The sequence below is a fragment of the Ipomoea nil genome, unplaced genomic scaffold (assembly GCF_001879475.1).
Source record: "Ipomoea nil cultivar Tokyo-kokei standard unplaced genomic scaffold, Asagao_1.1 scaffold0782, whole genome shotgun sequence".
NCBI lineage: Eukaryota > Viridiplantae > Streptophyta > Magnoliopsida > Solanales > Convolvulaceae > Ipomoea > Ipomoea nil.
Window position 1 is genome coordinate 466,701 of NW_017617210.1, and position 20,913 is coordinate 487,613.

Consider the following 20,913-nt stretch of genomic DNA (forward strand, 5'->3'; position numbering starts at 1 on the left):
CCGGCCGAAATCATTGTTTTCTACTCTCCAAACCCACTGTACTTTTCGTCTCAATTCAACCACCACCATGGTAACCGCCCCAAACACAATATAATGGTTTTGTAAGTGCCCTGAATAGTGAATAGCACCATGGAAACCCAATCTGGACACCGTCTTTTGAATGGAGCGTTTGGGAGTATTATTTTCGGGAACTACTCATGCACATTAAGCACAAATCTCACGCATATTAAGCACTATACTCAGGCACATTAAGTACAAAACTCACGCATATTAACATGACGCACATTAAGTACAAATCTCAGGCATATTAAGCACAACACTCACGCACATTAAGTATAAACCTCACGCACATTAATCCTATATATATATATATATATATATATATATATATATATATATATATATATATATATATATGTATATATATATATGGTTGCATTCAAATACAAACTCCCTTAAAATACAAACTTGAGCTCGTGCACACATCAACATACTTACAAGCACACAGAGCGCACTGCCAACACTTTCTGGGATTACCTCGTGCACACATTAACATACTTACATGCACATAGCGCATAGGAGGAAAATCACAATCATCCATAAAAGACCGTGCACATAGTAATATACTTGCATGCACACAACACGTAGGAGGAAAAATCACAACCATCTATCAAAGCTCGTGCACACATTAACATACTTACATGCACACTGTTTGTATTTTAAGGGGGATTTGTATTTTAAGGGGAGTTTGTATTTCAAAACAATCATATATATATATATATATATATATATATATATATATATATATATATATATATATATATATATATCCATCATCAAACATCTACTTCTTTGTCCTCTTAAAACCAGAGTAATGAAGGCAATAATAGGGTTAAATATCACACATTGATCTAGTCTAGATCAACCGTCCAGAATGAAGAATTTTTTTTTTTTTTTAAGAACGTGGTGATATTTTCGTCATTTTTTGTAAGTGTATATTTTTTTGTCTTTTGGCACATTATTTTCTTTTTTTTCTAATGCATACTTTTGTCTCTACGAGTGCATGCTTTTCTCTCTTTGAGTGCATAATTTTTTTCTTCAAACTGCATAATTTTCTTTCTTTGAGTACACATTTTTGTGCCTTAGAGTGTATAATTTTGTGTCCTCGAGTACACATTTTTATGCCTACTTCCCGGTGGTAGGGAATATCCCGACCGACATAAGCTCCACCACGACCGGCTTGCCTTTGTCTATGTCCTTTTATCTTTGCAGGTAGCAGGTCGGGCTTTTCATGAAGACCCCGGTCGGGAAGCGACCGGGAATTGCCCGAGCGTTGGTGTCGACCACCGAGCGGTAGCCCTTCGGCGAGAGAGCTGACAAAGGACACGTGGCGGCTCTTTACGACGACAGACAGGGCGCCTGGGAGGATGACACGTGGTGGCTACGTGGAGGACATGCCGAACGGCTGGAATCCTGTCCCCGGTATAGCGGCTATAAATACCCACAGTAGCTACAGTGTAAGGGACTTTTGGACGATCGATAGGTTGTTACTAGAGAATCCCGACCGCAGTCAGTCGGTACTCAGAGCAACCAAGTAAATTGTACTTAGGGCCTTTGCCGTGATCAATAACATCTTTTACTTGCTTTAATTGGTCTCGGATTTATTTTATATTGCTTACGTAGAATTAGCAGTATCACCCGGTCTCATAATTAGTAGATCGACTTTTCCAGTCTCATTATCATTAGACCTTCTCAACCTCATTATTAGGAGACCTTGCCAATTCATTATCATTAGACCTCTCGGTCTCGAAGCATCCCTCCACGTGTCAGACCTCTAAGGACACTTGACAAGTATAGCTTCACCACCCGATCGACCTCCTTAGAACACGAGGAGGACATGCCGAGCACCTGGTATGTGTCCCCTCTCCCATTCTTATTTAAAGGACATTTATTTCACAATGGGGACGCTTTTAGTTACCAACCTACACCACTATATTTGGAGTCTCCCGACCTAGTAAGGTGAAATTCTTATCTAGTTTTCTGACCATATTATTATTTTACCTATAATAGAGTTCTCGGTTACATTTATCCGACCTGAAACAATTTAGTCTATCAAATGGCGTGTTTTGTTGGGGCCGAGCAAAAAAGTCCGAGTCCTCTATTTTCCCTGGTCGGTCTCCCGACCTCACCCGTTCATCTCAAATCGTAAACTGCTCCACTCTTAATCTACCTCTAGCAACCATTATTACGGTCGGCACCGATCAGGCTGCATAAGCAGAAAAAGCTTTCGAGCTCTCCACCTGTGGCCAACCTATTTGAAATTAGAGGATAATCTTAAGCTTTCCGACTTGACTGCTTGGATTATCGACGGGCTCCGAGTATTTAAAAAAAAAATCATTAAAAAAGTGAAGTGTATACATATTTTTACTTAAAACAAATAACAACAACAAAATTAACAAAAATTGAAATTAAACACAGAAAAGGACATAAATAAATATTAGAAAAGAACTTCAATAATTTATTAGTAGTAGTCATCATATATAGCCATGGTGACGGTCATAACAACATGTGAAAGTTACAAATTTATACATAGTGTGAGAACATTGAGGGCACTTCAAATCTTCTGGTATTTTATCCAAAGTTAATGGATATTCAAGAGTACAACAAGAATGTTGATCCTGAGAAGAAGCAAGCTTCTCATAACAATCTTTGAATGCTTGGCTGAAGCCTTTGTTGTGTATATTGTTCTTTCATTTTTGGTACGCATTCATCACTCTCATCATTTTGTCACCTAAGTCACATGCTACTACTTCTTCCCCTTTGCTTAACAAAACCCATGCTCCAAATGTTGTGCTTTTAGCTTCGTAAGCTAGTAACTTTTGGAGTCCAAGATAAATTTTGTCTTCATCTTCAATACGACCAGTCTTATTTAAATAATTAATTCTTGATAGAAGTGCACTTCGAAGTCGTGTCCAAAACCACAAATATTCTGCATTATTAGAAGTAAGTGCATAACCACTTATATTTTTCACAAGTGACTTCGCTTTCTTGTTATTTCCAATGTATGCAAATTTGATATCCAATTGGATTTCAGAATTGACCTCCTTCACTTTAGTTGCAAATTCTTGAATACATTTAGCGTCATTTCCTCCACACAAAAAAATGTCATATTTCATTGCAGTCTGTTCAAAAAGAAAAATAATATTAATATAAATTATTGCAGGGTTATAAAATGCCCAGAACAAATTAAAACTTAAGCATCAAAATGTTCAAATAATTTTTTTGTTAGGGTGAGGACAATATGCAATTAAAATCAATTGTATGTTTACTTATTCGTTTCATATGAGCGCTTAAAAATGGACTTACCCAATTTGCTATCCACTTATCTATGTCATACTTCTTTGTTAAGGGCCAGTACGGTCGTACTTTGTCATTACCCAAAAGTTTAAGATTCCATGTCTCTTTATTCCAAAGCATTTCTTCATTCTTACTAGTGTAATTATAGGAAGAGTCCTGCACAATAACAAAATAATTATATTAATAATAAGAATGATTACTTAGCTTGTTGGACTTGAAACAATAGATATCAAAGTCATTTAATTAGCAAAAAATGAGTGGGAGAAACGTACCAAATCTTGTATCCTCATATTAATGTCATTTCTCCAATCATCAATTCTCTTTCTAATGCAATTAACCAATTCACGTTTCATCTCCTCAATATCATCAATGACAGAACAAACACCTGAAGTCATTTCCGTCAACTCTTTTTGTAATAAAGAGATGATATTGTTTCCACTACCAACAGTCTGTGTATTCAACACAAGGTGTCCTCTCCACGTTAGGATCATGTGCAATGCATTAGTATGAACTAGTCTTCCGTGTTTGTCAAGTGAAATAATAATAGGTTCCCCACAACTCTGAAAACTCGGAACGCATCTCTCCTTCACAAATCTAATGAATTGAGATGTAATCCTTTTGCATGGATCCAACAACTTTAATCCGTAATTTACTGATGGCGTCCTTGCTTCAATCCAAATTTGAGGATAATCTATTATTGGAATCAAAATAGGCCAAGGCCTTACGCTGAACTTGGAAAAGTGACGGTAAAGAAAAGCGGCCTCAGAGAGATTTGTGTGTGACACTATTATCAATAGCACCCTCTCATTTTTTAATTCAATGAATGGAAACTGCATTTAAATCAATAGTACAATTTTTAATAATAAAAAAAAATTAATAACATAACTTTAAAATTCAAAAAAAAAAAAAAAAACTTAAGTTTATATATATATAATTTTTAAATTATAATAATTCTTCAATGATGGGGCAGGGTGGGGAGGAGTATCCTCATCCCCGTTTCTTAAAAATTTCCCCATCACATGCACAATTTATGTTTGAATATATTTATTTAGGAGAATAAAATTCAAATACTTAATTACCGTACTATGATCAAATATCAGCTCGTAATCATCATTGACATTGAATATCAACTTGAGAACTTCAAGATTATTATGAGAATGACTAAAACCATGCAATAATGCTTCGTAAGCTTTTTCTGTTCTCTTTGCCTCTGCAAATATTACAAAACTATAATTAATACACTTACAACACAGCGATCCAACTTTCTTTTGGGTTTGGCAGTTAAAGTACATGGTAATTGTTTGAAAGCTATCATTTGATTGGCACCAACCTAACAGTGGGTAGCAAGCAGAGAGTATGGTTTTGGATTTGGCAATTAAAGTGGATTCTTCCATTATCTCATTTTTGGACCTGAAAGAAAATAATATATGTTGAAACATTAGAAACCCTAATTAATATATAGAATTAACCTTTTGCTTTTATCGCACTAAAAATTTTTTATACTCTACGCATTGGAGAGCCGAGTCTAAATAACATCTTGCTATTGTCGAAACGTGAGGTTGACTGTATTGTTATGCAAGTTTATAAATAAATAAATAATGGTGGATCTAGAAATCTTCTCCGGTGGGAGAGAAAGATTAAAAATAATTATATATTTTGAAATAAAAATGAAATACTTAGAGGCCAAGACATAAATAGTGTTGACTAGAGATTGAAAAAAAAATGCAATAGAAAAAATTCAAAACAAAATATGAAACATAATTAATTAGATAAAATAATGGTTCTAAGGGAAAACACATTATAAATCACTCATCTCACTATTAATATTTAAAAAATAAAAAAATAAAGTCATAATTTTACAACTAATAATTCGAATTAGAATTAGAAATATCTTAAGAGTTAATGCCAGCCAAGGTTCCTCGACTTTGTAATTTTGACCTCCAACGGTCCTCCCATTAGTATCTCACGTTTGCACCATTAATTCCAGGGGTAAAATGTTAATTTCTTGTTGTTTATTGATTTTTAAAGTTAGAAATACATATTTAGAGTAGTTCTTTGGGCTGACTCTTTTGGGCTGCAATTAGGGGTGGACGTTGGTTCGGTTCAGGTGACACTCGAATTTTATTTTGAATATCTGAAAATTTCGAGTGATTGTTTGACTTCGGATATCCGAACCAAATTTAATTCGGATATATATTCGGTTCGAGTGAAATTATTTCGAGTTAGTTTGGATATGCCCAAAATTTTATTTTTATCAATTTTGTATTTTATAACGGTTTTATTATTTTTGTATTTATATTTTTCATATAATATTCGGATATAATAAATTTTAAAATATTCGAACCGATAACTATTCACATTCACCCGAAATTTAAAATTCAGTTCGGGTTTCGGGTGGTAGTTCAGTTAATCCAAATTACGCCCACCCCTAGGTGCAATAAATTGAGAAAGTATCCCAAATGCTCTATCGGGCCGGGGTGTGGGGGCCCTTAGGGTTGGGGTTCAGCCTTTGGAAGAATAAATTGAGAAAGTATACCTGAACAACAAAAACTCAAGCAATTTAACACAAAATGACTTGTTTATCTGGTCTGGGATTATCAAATTTAAAATTTATTTTTTAAAAATAATTTTAAATAAAATAAATATATAAAAAAAAAAAAAAAAAAACAAACAAGAACACCACTGGCAGGGTCCCTTGGTCTCCTGGCCGGAGACGAAGCTCGTTTCCGGCCATGGAGACCAAGGGACCTTCGTCTCCATGGCCAGAGACGAAGAACATCTTCAGTCAAGGTCCCTTGGTCTCCATGGCCGGAGACGAACCTCTTCGTCTTCAGTTTACTAACTATAATTTTGGCATATAGTAGTTGTAAGCGTCGATCCAGAAACTATATGAGTTATTGATGCATGTGTGCTAGACACTAAATAGAGTGAGTTGTGCAACAATAATATAATCTCTAGAGCATGCAGGAAATAAAATAATAGATTTGATATTATATACTTACTCAACACATAGAGTAGGTTGGATACAAGTAAGAATACTTCTGGTAATTCAATAAGTCGCCAAAATTACTGGTTGCGGTGGAGAAAAAAATGACGGTTGATGAAGCTCACTCACACATTTAACGAGGTTTATAATCAACTTAACAATAGAATCTTCAGATATTTTTTCAGATGGCGCAACAATTAGATTTTGCTTGAAAAGTCTTAACTTGTTTGGTAATTTCTTCCAATGACTGTATCGAGAAATAATGATGAAATCTCCACAGATCAACGAAAAAGCTGCAAGCATCATGACTACCTTGGCTTCCCAAGGGTAAGTCGATAATATACTTAGTAGACAGATTGTTGCTAAGTGACAATCGGTATCATTATTCAAACTTTTAAATGCTACCTGTAAAAGAAAATGAACATGAAAAGGAAAAAAAATGTTCATCTATATTAACATGCACACAAAAGTAATATTACAAGTATATATGATACAGATATTTAACATAAAGTATATATTAAATTTAATGAAGTTAATTTAAACATACAGAGGCATGCAATGAGATGTTACATTGCATGGCGTTTGGTTGGACAGGGGAATTAAGGAGAAAAAGAATTGTAATTCTATGGAAAAAGAATAATGTTATAATAAAGTAAGAATATAATATAAATAACATTGTTTGGTAGGAGGAATATAATTATTGAATATTAAAAGGGAAGAAGTGATATAAATACTAGAATGTCCTTGTATAATAATAATAATAATAATAATAATAATAATAATAATAATAATAATAATAATCATCGAGGATAATTTTGTCATTTTATTCTTTTCTCCTTCCCCGGCATATTGCTGTTAAATTTCAATTTGGGGGAGTTATGAATTTCAATTCAATGAGTTGAGTGAATTGCAATTCCCTCCAACCAAACAATGTAGTTTTAAATGCTAAAGAATTTAGTTGGAAAAAAATTGTAATTACATCGAACCAAACACCCTGATACAATGTGCAAATTTTAAAAACTTACCTCGAAGGAAAGTTGTTTTATTTGATATGAGAGTTCCTTCTGAATGAGCGTTTGCAGCATTGGCATGTCTTTCTCGACCTCTCGAAACTCTTGAATGGACTTTTCAGTTATCAGCATCTCTTGTTCAACTTCTCTAGAAACCTAAAATAAATTACATCATATATTCCTCCATTATTAACAAAATGTGACAAAAACATCAAACAAGCTTCATTGTCAACCTGAACTAATAGAACATTTAACATTTATATTAAAGGTTTAACCAAGTCAAATAGTTAATAATGGTCAAATAAATCAAAATTAGATGATAATAAGCTAACTATGTTACCAAACAGGACCAAAATGCAAAAGTTTAAAAGCAGCAGGTTGACAAACCATGTTAGGGTTGAAAATATTTTCCGCTAAGTTGATAACAAAATCTGCATCTAACTCAATGTTGATATTGGCATTGAGATGATGAGTAGCCATTACTTGTTTTGCAATGACAACATCATCAAGCTCCATGTTTGAGAGTGGCTTATGCAGCACCGTACCGCTGGTGGTTGTGAAATCAATGGCTGAGATAATAGAGGTATAAGTTCAGTTGTTTCTATAGGCTATAACATGTATATGTTTCAATACCCTCTTATATAAGCCATATGAAATTAGGAATCAAATGGGACAATATTTTTATGTTCGATTCCTTGCCTCATGTTTACTTCATTTAGGAATTTTTTTTATCTTCAATTCCTTGCTTCAAGTCTACTTCAATTAATTGAGACCCCCCCCCCCCTTTTTTTTTTTTTTTTTTTTTTTGGTATTCTCAATTTCTTGCATAAACTTAATTTCAATTAGAACCTTTTTTTTTCCCCTTATGACACTATATAATAATTTAAAATGTAAATATCAAATTTTGACTCATAAAAATTTTTCTTTACTTTTTTGCTTGCTCTAAATATACGTAAAACGCATCTACACGTAACACATATTTAAGCATAAAAGTAAAAGGCTTATATGGAATAAACAATGTCTACATTTCATGTTGTTTATATTATCGTTCTAACAGTGACAATGTTGAATGAAGTAAGTCAGATTGCGAATAAAGAATTTGTGGTTTAACTAGATTAAAGTAAATAATTTATATATATGTTATTTTTCATTTTTCTTTTAATTTGCTCAATGTATTTAATTAATGTTGTAATCAATAAGTGCGGTGTATGCTATGTATATCTGATCTCACCATATAAATAAAGTTACAAACTAATATTCCAATACCAATTACCAAATATGAACATAGCTATAACTTAGAGACTAAATATGTTCCACAAGTTTAACTAGAAAATAAAAAACACATCCACACTACTTTAGCTTAGTGGATTAGTAATAAGCAGTATTTGGGAGAAAAAAAAATATAATTTTTCTTAATAATAAAAGTTGGTGAGAATTTACTTTTAAGTGTATCAAGAAGCTTGTTTCATTTTAGATTCGACCAAGCTTCCTCTCCAATGTAGAATTTCTAAATACTATTGCTTTAGGTGATTATACTTTTCTTTTTCCTTGCTATATTCTTGATTGTAATCGGTCTGTTTAATTTGTACTACAAAAAATTGGATTCAGTATCAATTATCTACAGTTAATTTGAATGTATGTATCTAGCGAGCATATCACTAATTGATGCGTAATCTTCTTTAATTTACATATATGTTAGAAATTTGGCCTGGGTTAATTTCGTATAAAAATAAATTTGAGACTCAGTCAAACAAGGAAACATTTGATCATAATCTTTCAGATGCCAAATACACTATCTTAAAAGTTTTCAAATTTTTCTTACTATGCAATAACAGTAATCAAACCAGAACTTTTAAAATATAAAAGACTGAAGTGTCATCCCGCACCATAAACCATAATCGATTCTTGATGTCGCACCTTTTGACCTTTTATATCCGCTGTTTTGATCTACAAACCATTAAAATTTTGTCATCTAGACTTTTTAGCAGGTTTCCCGGTTTCGCGGCTGACATGGCGTCGGTAATTATTGAGGTGGCGCTTATTTTTATTAATTCTCTCTAAATTGAAGTATTAATTAATATCTAAATCCTTTGGTTTAGGAAGACTGGTTGATTAAGTTGACTTGTTTTGGAACTTACGCCAGTCTCGCTCAACATGAACACCCACAGATTATCAAGAGCTCACCAGCTTCGTTGCCCTCACGCCCAGACGCGCGCCACCGCTTTGACTTCACCACAGCCAACCCTGCTATAATAGACGCCGTAGAGGGTTACTTCGTCGTTTAGACGCCGTGGAGGGCTCTCTATCTATCTATCTTCTTCTGTAGCCAACCCTGCAAGTGGCACACTTAGGCACGATAGAAAACCAAACTGATAATAATGAAAACGCTGCAACTTTTTAGCGCGCAATGAATACAAGATTGATTACTACAGAAATTTCAATCCCTGATGAATGAACGAATGAGTACATTAAGATTAAATACGACGCTCAAGGCAATAGGAAAAACATACGGTATTGTTTTGTTTTGCAGCGATACTAATTCCACATGTCATTTCTTTTTCTCATTATGAGAGCAAGCTTTCAATTCGATTCAATAAAAATGCATACATGTGTAGGTGAACTCACACGCCACCAGCAACACCTCCAGCGACGAGAGACTTGCAGATACTTAAGACGGCATGGCTTAATTTCCTCCCTAGCGAGCTTCGCCTCTTCGGCGAGGTTTACAATCTTCTCCACCGCCAATTCGCCAGCCTTCACATCCTCCGAAGCCATACAAGACAAAGGGAAAAAAAATAGATGATCTCGCCAACAAAAGATCGAAATATCCGGAGAACTTAAATACAATAATTAAGCCAAACAGACCACACTATGATCTCGAGTCTCGACTCCTTACGATCGATCTACGACTCGACAACTTATCCAAGCACTTGCATTTTTTTCTCCAAGCGTTCCACACTCTATCTCTCTAGGTGACAGAATTTTAATGGTTCTCTAGCTTGGCGATTGTAAGTGTAAAAATATTACACGTTAGACCCTCTTATAATTGGCTCAAATTAGTTAAGAGGTTAGTGTCTGGATCAGCAACAGGAGGTGAGAAAGAGAAGGGGAAAACTCGGTCAACGTGCACTTAGTCAAGACCCTACTTACAAGGAATATTTAAATTAAGTGAAGCAGCTTAAATGAGGAAATATAAGATGCACAATTTCAGATCAAGGAGGCTCTTCAATACCTCTATAAAATGCTACTTTGTTTAGCATTTCAATTGAAGATTTTTGAAAGAGAATATTTTGATCTAAATCTTACTTATCATACTCACGGTTGATTAGATACTTACTGGTGAAGAAGATCCCACGACGGGTTCACGATGCAAAGAAGATAGCATGCACGTCAAGTCCACGTAGTTGCTGGAGTAGGTTCTGGAATAGATGTAGTTTATGCTTTATAGTGTAATGTTCTCTCCTATTATTGTACTACTATTCATCTAGTGGATTTGGATTTACGTGAGTGGCCCCGCAGACGTAGGATGTTGGTCCCAAAAGAGGTAAGGTGAAAGTCTAGAGAGGGGGGGGGGGGGGGGGGTGAATAGACTTTCTAACTTTTTTTCGCACAGCACAACAATTGCTAAGCCAGAGATAAACCAAAACTCTTAACTAGATTGTTAGAGTATGGTGCACAGCGGAAATAAATAAACATAAAGTGTGTGTGAGATAGTGTGAGCAGTATATCTCGTGTAGAGCGAATATGTAAAGAGCAGTAAGTAAAGAAAGCAGTAAAGAACACAAGACAATTATAGTGGTTCGCGAGGTGGTGTAATCCTCCTACTCCACTTGCTCTTATCTCCAAGAGCAATTCACTATATCTACCACTCCTTGGTTCCAAGATACAATGAATTTCTGTGATCTAGTGCTTTGATCACAAAGCCCGCACTAACCACGCCCAGTGACACCACACTGCTGCTTCGGGTTTCACGTCGCCGCGCTACTATCTCAGGATTTCACGACTCCGCGTTACTTTCCCCCCGTCTTCCACACTCCGGTAGAAACGTATCCCGTGATCTAGTGCTTTGATCACAAAGCCCGCACTAATCACGCCCAGTGCCTCCGACACTGCTTCTTCGGATCTCACAACTCCGTGTGACAATCCAGGATTTCACAGCTCCGTGCTACTTTCCTTCCTTCTCTTGTTTTGCTCCAAAACAAGTGTTGTCTTGCTTCCAACTTCTGAGACTCTGTAGATGATCTTCAATGATGCGCTTTGATGAAGATAAACACTCTGGAATGATTTTTCTTGATAGCTCTGAGTGTTTTCTCTCTTTGAATATATCAAGTAAAGCACTTGATATTTTTGCTCTGCTTTGCTCTGTTTAAGAACTCTCAGAATATTTTTCTTTTGAAGCTCTCTGAGTTCTTTTTCTTTTCTCACTTCTCACTTGAAGATTTTTGGTATGCTCTGTACCAAATGAGATTTTTGCTCTATGCTCTTTTAAGCTTAATTGCTCTATTCGATCTCCTTGATGAGTTCGAATTTCCTGCTCTCTTGTTCGTGAGTTTCTCAACTGCTCTTCTCTTTTTTTCTTTTTCAAGTCTTCATATCTTCATCATTTTATAGCTGGTAATGAGAATATGCCCGTTGGAAAGAGACGCTCTCATTTTTGAAATCTTGTATCTTTTTGTCAGAGATCTTATCATATCTTCTGCAAAGATGTCAGAAAGGATAAGCTAGCCGTTTGATGGATCTTCATCTCCATGTAAATGAGCTCCCAAACTTCATCTGATATTCCTCTGGTTTAACGTTGAGTGAGAATATCTGGGTCTCTGTTTTGGTGTAGAATGGCTTCTCTGATCAGCTCTGAAGTGGTCCTTGTATCTTTGGGATTAAAAATATTCATTAATTTAATCCCATACTAGTTAGACTTGTATTTTTTCTTGTGAGAATATTTTTACTGTAAGTTCATCTTCATCTTCTTCATTCTCACGTCGGGGTGTTCTCAGACTTCAAATTGGTTGTGAACTTCCACCCAATTTGAATTTTTCCTTTGCAATTGACACCTAATTTCAATTGGCTTGTAATTGGCACCCAATTTGAATTTCTCCATTGTAATTGGCTCCCAATTGACTTTGACTTGCAATTGCCTCCCAAACTTCTCCTAGTGCTTTCAATTGCTTCCCAATTTGAATTATTGACTTTGACTTCGAAATTGGCTTCCAGACTTCTCCTGGTATTGAATTTCATCTCAATTCATGTCTTCTTTGACGCTCTCCTGGTATTGAATTTCATCTCAATTATCTCAATTCATGTCTTCTTTGACGCTCTCCTAGTATTGAATTTCATCTCAATTCATGTCTTCTTTGACGCAATTGCCTCCCAAACTTCTCCTGATGCTTTCAATTGCTTCCCAATTTGAATTATTGACTTTGACTTCGAAATTGGCTCCCAGACTTCTCCTGGTATTCATTGACTTTGACTTCGAAATTGGCTGCTTTCAATTGCTTCCCAATTTGAATTATTGACTTTGACTTCGAAATTGACTCCCAGACTTCTCCTGGTATTCATTGACTTTGACTTCGAAATTGGCTCCCAGACTTCTCCTGGTATTCATGTCTTTTTGACTTCGAAATTGGCTCCCAGACTTCTCCTGGTATTGAATTCAATTCATGTCTTCATGTCTTCTTTGACTTCGAAATTGGCTCCCAGACTTCTCCTGGTATTGAATTTCATCAATTCATGTCTTCATGTGGCCCGACTTCGAAATTGGCTCCCAGACTTCTCCTGGTATTGAATTTCATCTCAATTCATGTCTTCTTTGAATCGGTCCCCATTTTGAATTTGCTTCAATTGGCTCCCATTTTGAATTGATTCAATTGATTTCAATTTCTCTCCATTTTGAATTTGCTTCAATTGGCTCCCATTTTGAATTTCATCTCAATTCATGTCTTCTTTGAAATTGATTCAATTGATTTCAATTTCTCTGAAACTGGCTCCCAATTTTAAAATCGGCTCCCAATTTCAATTGCTCTGAAATTGGCTCCCAAGTGCAATTGCATCTCAATTGCCACCCACCCAAGTGAAATTGCTCTGAAATCGGCTCCCAATTCTTGAATTGGCAGGAATTGGCTCCCAAGTGCAATTGCTCCATCAGATTTAATTAAATTTGGCTTCTCAAATTTTACCTTGTAAAATTATTAATGGTGAGATTCGAACTTGAGCCATTTTGCATAACATATCAAGCATCATCCACTTCGTCCGTACAGCTTTTAATTAAATCTCCAATCACATTTAATGTACTCCTTTCTTTCCATAGATGCTTGATCTCCAAGTCAATTTCATGCATTCTTCCAATCTTAATTTTCTTCACGAAAATTCTTCTGGGATATTTCTTTAAGTAGCATTGACGTGAATATTGTATCATTCATCTTCTTCTTCAATTTGTCATTTTCTCCAGACAAATTCTTGATTTTAGGCTTTATATCTTCTTCTTCTATTTTCATGCATCTTCCTCTGTTTTTCTCTTTTCCAATTTAAATAATTTCCCGATCATGGTCTAAGACTCTACTAGACCTAAGAAATAAAATTGGGGGATCTACAAATACAAATTTGGCATATCAAAACCATTACACTTTATTCCTAACAATTTTCCCCCTTTTGATAATGCCAAAACCTATACTCAGTTATTGGCATTAAGTCTTTGAAAAATAATCTTTTTGCTCAATTTTATTTGACAAAGCCAAGATGAGTTTAACAATGGTTTTCTAGACACAATCAAAAGAAACTTGTGAATTAAATTTTTAGACAAGCTCCTAAACGCATCTTGAATTATTTTTATTTTGATCATCATCAATTTTTAATTTTGTCGTGCGTTTGACATATTTGTTGTCTTTTAATTCACCAAAGTCTAATTACATTAAACAAACAAAATTAAAGACTTAAAATAGATCATGGGAAATTATTATTGATATATTTCGAAAATATTGAGAAAAACGCAACAGAGGTTCGAAAATAGAAAATATCAGTTTAAGAGAATTTTCAGATTACCTTCTGGGTTTCTTCACACCAGAGTCTTTCTTCAAAATTTCCTTGACATGTTCTCTGAGCTTGAAGAAATCATCTTTGAACTTTGCACTCTGAAATTTCTTTGTAAGCTGTCCGGCCATGTAATGTCCAAAAGCTTCTTTGATATTGTTGCCCGGAAGAACTTCGTTTTCCCACCATAAGACACATTCTTCGAAGCTTCTTTCTTCTCCAAGATTCATGCCCATATTTCCAGTGAAATCTCTTAATTCATACCACATCTCAGTTCTTTTCCTTTTGCCTTCTTCTTCTTTATTTTTCTGCGAGATCCATTGGGCTTGATCGGCTGCAGGCCATTTCTTGATCATGCTTGGTAGATTTTCCTTAGTCCATATTGTTGTCTGAGTGGCGGTACCCTTAGAGCATTCAAACCATCCACGCTGTTCAGCAACCTTTGATGTGCTCGTACCAAGACTAGGATTTGCGAACTGAGCAAAACCATTCTGAGATGGTCCTTGTGAGGATTGTCCGCGGCTTCGGCCTCTACCTTGAGTAGACATTACTGGCTGTTGTTGGCTTCCAAGAATAAATTCTTGTTGTTGCAAAGCCAAGTGACTGAGAATTTCTTCCCCCCCTTTTGCCGTTATCAACCAAAAATGCAAGGGTCTTACAATCTCGGTCTTGGTTTGCCTTCACAGTTTCAACACTATTGTGCGTTTCAATGGAAACGGTTTGCACGTTGTCCAGCTTGTTTGTTGTAACTGCGAGCTCAACTTCAAGTTTGTTGATTCGGCTTTCTTGGTCTTGAATCGCCTTGACTTGTCGCAAGTGGCGTTCGTTGTTAATCTTTTCAGCTGCTTCACGTTCCTTCTTCATGAGCTGAATCACTTCAAGTAAGCCTTTTGTCAATTCTCCTTTCAAGATTCTTTCAGCTTTGTCAATCTGAGTCTTCAAAATATTTTGATCCTCCATTAATTCTTTCAGATTGACTCGTGTATCCGTGTGTTGTTGTTCTAGCTTTTGGTTTTGTTCAACCAATTTTTCTCCAATTGTTTGACAAACAACATCACTGGATTCGGCCACTTTGGCAAATAAGGATGAAAATATGCCATCATCTTGATCATTCATCTACACAAAGTTTTGAGGGGATCCGAATGGACTTCTATTCGGATCTGTGAGAACAACTGTATCAATAAGTTGCATTCACCAATTTCTTCTTCTAAGACTTCTGTTTTCATGTAATTATCTGCAAATAAATCTTCATTTTCTAGAACAGGGTCCATGGTAGGCATGGTAGACTCGGTATGGTGTACTGGCAATGCACTGGATAGATTCTCTGTGATTTGCAGTCTACTCTCAATAGCAACTTCTACTACAACTTCCACTGGTAAATCTCTTATTCTTTCTTCTGACATTTGTTCTCTTACTTCTTCTCGTACTGACACTTCTCCTCTTAATTCTTTTCTTCTTTTATCCCTTTTGTAGCCATAAACAATTTTTTTTAATTCCTTTTTATTTTATTTTTATTCATATATTTTTTTTGTGTATCTTTTTGGCTACGAACCTTTTGATCTTTTTATATACGTAGGGATTTTTCATTTTGTAGGAGAGAGAGAGACATAGAGAAAATAAAGATAGACAAAACCAGTAGCAAAAACATCCCTTTTTCATTATTTATCTCCTTCTTAGGGCGAGAGAAAGAGATAACAATTTTCAGATCACATCACATATTCAGGCTTCATCGGTAGAGAGACCAGCACCGTGATTAGTCTCAAGATCAGCATGCGGTGGAGACGGAGAGCTTGATTTCAAGGCATAGACTAATCCGGGTTCCATTGGGAGTTGAGCAGATCGCTTGAAGCTGCGGGTTAGAGAACGAGAGGACAGTGGTGATGGCGTCGAGCGTCGTAGTTGCACTGCTGAGACTTTCGGACCTTTTTGAACTTGATCCTTGGTCAGTAGTTGTCCTTCCTCTTCTTCAGAGAATAGGATGAGAGGATCGCTAGGTGTGTCTCCAACTTCATGTCCTCCATTTGCAGCACGTCGAGCTCTCAACGTTGCTTGTCTTGCTTGCTCGGCCACTCTCCTAGAAGATCTTCTCTTCTCTTGATTCTTCGGAGTCATTGAAGCCTGCAAAAAAATAGATACAAACAAAAGAAATCTCCACACAGACTTGTTTGCTTCAGGTCCTAATTTATAGGCCTAGGAAGGTGCTAGAACTGTGTGTCCTAATGATGAAGAGGTTGAAAGGCTTTCTCTGGATATAGCCGAAGTTTGGTTTCAAAAGGTGTGATGAATGCTTTCGTGACTCTTCATTGGTCGAGAAAGCAGTGTATGTGATGGGTAGCGGTTTCTAGGAGAGTAATTGAGGGATTAGGGTGACGATTTGAGAGCAGATGAATCGGTTGGGGAAGGGTGCTGATATAGGAGAGGATTATGGGGGGAGGTTTAGGTTGGGTGGAGGTTTAGAAAGGGTAGGAGTTTATGGTTGGAGGTTTGATGCCCAATTAAACTCTAATTTTCCTCCTTTGTCTCCTGATTTCCTTCTCAAAATTGTATATCACAGATATAATCATACTCAACATCTCGTTAGTAGCAAAAATTACTCCACAAATAATTAATCACACATACCAACTATATTAAAACACATACACGGTAATTTCTAATCAAAACAAATAAATTTTGGAAGCTAACAAAATTAACACATATATTCTAAAATTATAATTAGAAACAACCTTAATTTATATAAATTTTACACAATTCAGATTCCAAAATATTTTAGAAACTAACAAAAATATTAACTTTCAGATTTCTAAAACATTTTATTGCAAATAATAACACATATACACATATACACGAAGCACATACAATAAACACATTATCCACATATATAATAAAATAAACGCGGTAAATCACATATTTAGACAAATTGTTCATGCAAACAAATTAATTAAATTTAAAAACATGAACAAGTACTTGTAGACTAAATAACACGTTAAAACATGCAATTTTAAACAAATTGACAAATAAATCACGAATTACACATTTTATCAAATTAATTTGCATGACATATGATCTCACGTTAAATATCACATGCAAATACACAAATAACTTCCTAACACATACTGCAATTTTATCACATAAAAATTTCGAATAAAAACATGCATATAAACACATAAAACAATTTATTTTGAGCACAAGTATCATTTTAAATAGAGAGATTAAGTTCAGTGATACTTAGCTCATTTCGATCATTCCCAACTCGTGCCTTAAGGTAGAAAATCTCGTTTCGCATAAAGGCTTCGTGAGAATATCAGCAACTTGGTTTTCCGTAGGGATATATTCGATCTTCAGATTTTTCTTTTCAACGTGATCCCTTATAAAGTGATGTCGAATGTTGCTATGCTTGGTTCTTGAGTGAAGCACCGGATTGTGAGTGATAGCGATTGCACTAGTATTATCATAATAAATACTAACGTCATCACAATTAACTCCGTAATCCTTCAATTGTTGCTTCATCCACAAAATTTGCGCACAACAACTTCCTGCAGCAATATATTCGGCCTCGGCGGTACTAGTTGCGATGGAATTTGTTTTTTGCTGAACCAAGAAACAAGCCTTCCCCCCAAGAACTGGCATGTCCCGGAAGTGCTTTTTCTGTCTATTTTGCAACCTGCAAAATCCGCATATGAAAAACCCGTTAGAGTAAAATCTGTACCTTTTGGATACCACAATCCAACATTGATTGTGCCTTTCAGATATCGTACGATCTTCTTTGTTGCGGTGAGGTGGCTTTCTTTTGGATTTGCTTGAAATCTTGCACACTCTCAGAGCATAAGAAATGTCCGGCCTGCTTGCAGTAAGATATAGAAGAGAACTAATCATTCCTCTATATTTTGTTTGATAGACATCCTTTCCATCTTCATCTTTGTCTAGCCTTATTGATGTGCTCATTGAAATTTTGATCGATGATTTTCCATCAAGGCCAAACTTCTTTATCAAGTCGCGGGTGTACTTTGCTTGATTGATGAATACTCCTTCTTTCAGTTGTTTGACTTGTAAGCCCAAGAAGTAATTCAATTCACCCATCATGCTCATTTCAAATTTATTCTGCATAAGCTTTAAAATTTCTCACACAAAGAATTGTTAGTGCTTCCAAAAATAATATCATCAACATATATTTGCACTAATAAAATATGATCACCATCTTGAATTCTAAATAGAGTTTTGTCAACAAGGCCTTTGGTGAATCCACAGCTTATCAAGAACATTGACAAAGTATCATACCAAGCTCGAGGTGCTTGTTTCAACCCATACAATGCCTTTTTAAGTTTGTAGACTTTATCACCTTCGCCTTTTACCTTAAAACCTGAGGGTTGTTCGACATAAACTTCTTCTTCGAGTAGACCATTCAAGAATGCGCTCTTCACGTCCATTTGATAAACGGTGAAATCTTTGTGTGCGGCGTAGGCTAGGAAAATCAATTCCCTCTTCTTGAGAGTATCCTTTTGCAACGAGCCTTGCTTTATTCCTAACAATCACGCCTTCTTCGTTTGCTTTGTTCCGGAAGACCCATTTGGTTCCTACAACATTGTGGTTCGCCGGTCTTGGAACAAGTTCCCAAACATCATTTCTTTTGAATTGATCGAGCTCCTCTTGCATAGAATTTATCCAATTTGGATCATTTAGAGCTTCGTCAACTTCTTTTGGTTCAATTTGAGATAGATAACACGTGAACAATGCTTCCTTGGTGGATGATCTCGTTTTCACGCCTTCATGAATATTCCCAATAATTAATTCTGGAGGGTGATTTTTTAGCCATCTTAAATCTGGTTCAAATGGTGCATGGTACTGGGTGGATCCATTTGTTGTGTGCTGGGAGAGTTGGTTCGAATTTCCACATTTAATTCTTCTTGAAATTGATTACCAACTTCACATGCAACTTGATCACAAACTGGAACCCGTACTGCATCCTCATTCCCACGTGAGGCATCACCTTCAAAATTATTATTAAAAGAATTTCCAACTTCTTCTGGATGAGGGATGGGATTTTCTAGAGAATTAATTTCCAACTTATCCATTCCCTGCAAAACATCATCTTCACACGTATCATTAGTATCACAAAAATCAATATGACACTTGTTACCATTTTGTGCAATTTCTTCGCCTAGAGCATCATTTTTGATCTGTGATTTTTCATCAAATACCACGTGTATGGATTCTTCAACCATCATTGACCTTTTATTCAAAACTCTGTACGCCTTGCTGGTAGTTGAATATCCTAGAAAAATTCCTTCATCTGCACGCTCATCAAAAGCTTTTAGATGCAATTTATCATTAATATGAATAAAACATTTGCATCCAAAAATATGAAAATAACCAATATTTGGTTTTCTCCCTTTATATAGCTCGTATGGCGTCTTCTTGTACTGCTTATGGATCAAGCTTCGATTTTGCGTGTAACAAGCAGTGTTGATAGCTTCCGCCCAATATCGTTTCGGGAGACCGGCAGCACTAATCATCACTCGTGCGGCTACTTTGAGCGTCCGGTTTCTTCTTTCGGCAACACCGTTTTGTTGCGGTGTTCTTGCGGCAGATAATTGATGAGAAATTTCATGTGAATTGCAAAAAGCTTGTATAACTCCATTCACGAACTCGGTTCCGCGATCCGTTCGTATTTTTGATATTTGCAATTCTTTCCCATTTTGTAGTTGCTTCAACAGCTTCGGTAGAACTTGCTCAACTTCATTTTTCTTCTTGAGAAACACGGTCCAAGTGTACCTAGAAAAATCATCAACAATAACGAGAGTATATTTCTTACCACTTACACTTATTGGATCAACCGGTCCAAATAAGTCCATATGTAGTAAGTTTAGCGGTCTTGACGTTGACTCGTGTGTCTTTGATTTGAATGATGATTTGATTTTCTTTCCGCGTTGGCATGCATCACACACTTGGTCCTTCTTGAAGATAATATCTGGCAAGCCTTCTACTAGATTCTTCTTTGCAAGCTGATTGATAGTCTTGAAGTTTAAGTGGTTGAGCTTTCTGTGCCATTCCCAATTAGCTTCATTCGAATTTCTGGCCATTAAGCACACTGAATCTTTGCTTGTGCTCCAATCAACAACATACATATTCTTTCGTCTTTTTCCAGAGAGAACAATCTCATTTGTGAGCTCATTTTTGATTAGGCAATTATCTTTAGAAAATTCTACAAGATAGCCTTTATCATAAAATTGACTAGTGCTCAACAAATTGAATTTTAATCCTTCAACGAAAGAAACATCTTCAATCTTCAATCCATTTTTCTTGATCGTGCCAACTCCTTTTGTAGTTCCATAATTTTGATTTCCTCCGAATATAACTTTTGGTCCATCGATTTCTTTGAAATTCACTAGATATGATTTATTTCTAGTCATGTGGCGTGAGCAACCACTATCAATGTACCAAACATCCTGCAAAAAAGATTAATTAACTTTAGGTACCCATACTTGCTTGGGTCCTTTACTGTTAGTGATTTTAGGTAACCAAACCCACCTAGGTCTTATT

At 35.8% G+C, this 20,913-nt stretch overlaps 2 protein-coding genes across 3 annotated transcripts in view; both read right to left on the minus strand.

Annotated features, from left to right (window-relative positions):
* Window positions 1–2,575: 2,575 nt before the first annotated feature.
* The window catches only part of LOC109177004 (protein SIEVE ELEMENT OCCLUSION B-like), a 75,907-nt gene continuing 57,569 nt past the window's right edge, over window positions 2,576–20,913 (minus strand). The window contains exons 2-3 of the mRNA XM_019326350.1: window positions 3,367–3,513; window positions 2,576–3,182 (exon numbers count right to left, since the gene is read on the minus strand). Coding sequence (XP_019181895.1) covers window positions 2,751–3,182; window positions 3,367–3,513 — 579 coding nt within the window. The 3' untranslated portion in view covers window positions 2,576–2,750. The remainder of the gene's footprint in view (window positions 3,183–3,366; window positions 3,514–20,913) is intronic.
* On the minus strand, window positions 4,389–7,937 carry LOC109177005 (protein SIEVE ELEMENT OCCLUSION B-like). 2 transcript variants are annotated; one of them, XR_002053495.1, is made up of 5 exons: window positions 7,741–7,937; window positions 7,369–7,509; window positions 6,360–6,748; window positions 4,688–4,767; window positions 4,389–4,567 (listed from the first exon to the last, which is right to left on the minus strand). XR_002053495.1 is itself a non-coding variant. In XM_019326351.1 (4 exons), exons 1-3 carry the CDS (start codon window positions 7,867–7,869, stop codon window positions 6,407–6,409), a joined length of 612 nt encoding a protein of 203 aa, XP_019181896.1. In that variant the 5' UTR covers window positions 7,870–7,937; the 3' UTR covers window positions 4,576–4,767; window positions 6,360–6,406. The 2 variants fall into 2 exon arrangements, 1 of the variants encoding a protein (XP_019181896.1); XM_019326351.1 differs by lacking the exon at window positions 4,389–4,567 and having other exon boundaries at window positions 4,576–4,767.

Bases quoted from the DNA above. Each gene is read 5' to 3' on its own strand.
- LOC109177005 (XM_019326351.1), bottom strand. From the start codon at position 7,869: ATGGAGCTTGATGATGTTGTCATTGCAAAACAAGTAATGGCTACTCAT. The intron at 7,510-7,740 runs GTTTGTCAACCT...AATTTATTTTAG, and splicing joins ATATTTTCAACCCTAACATG to GTTTCTAGAGAAGTTGAACA. The intron at 6,749-7,368 runs GTAAGTTTTTAA...TTTCTTTTACAG, and splicing joins TAAAACAACTTTCCTTCGAG to GTAGCATTTAAAAGTTTGAA.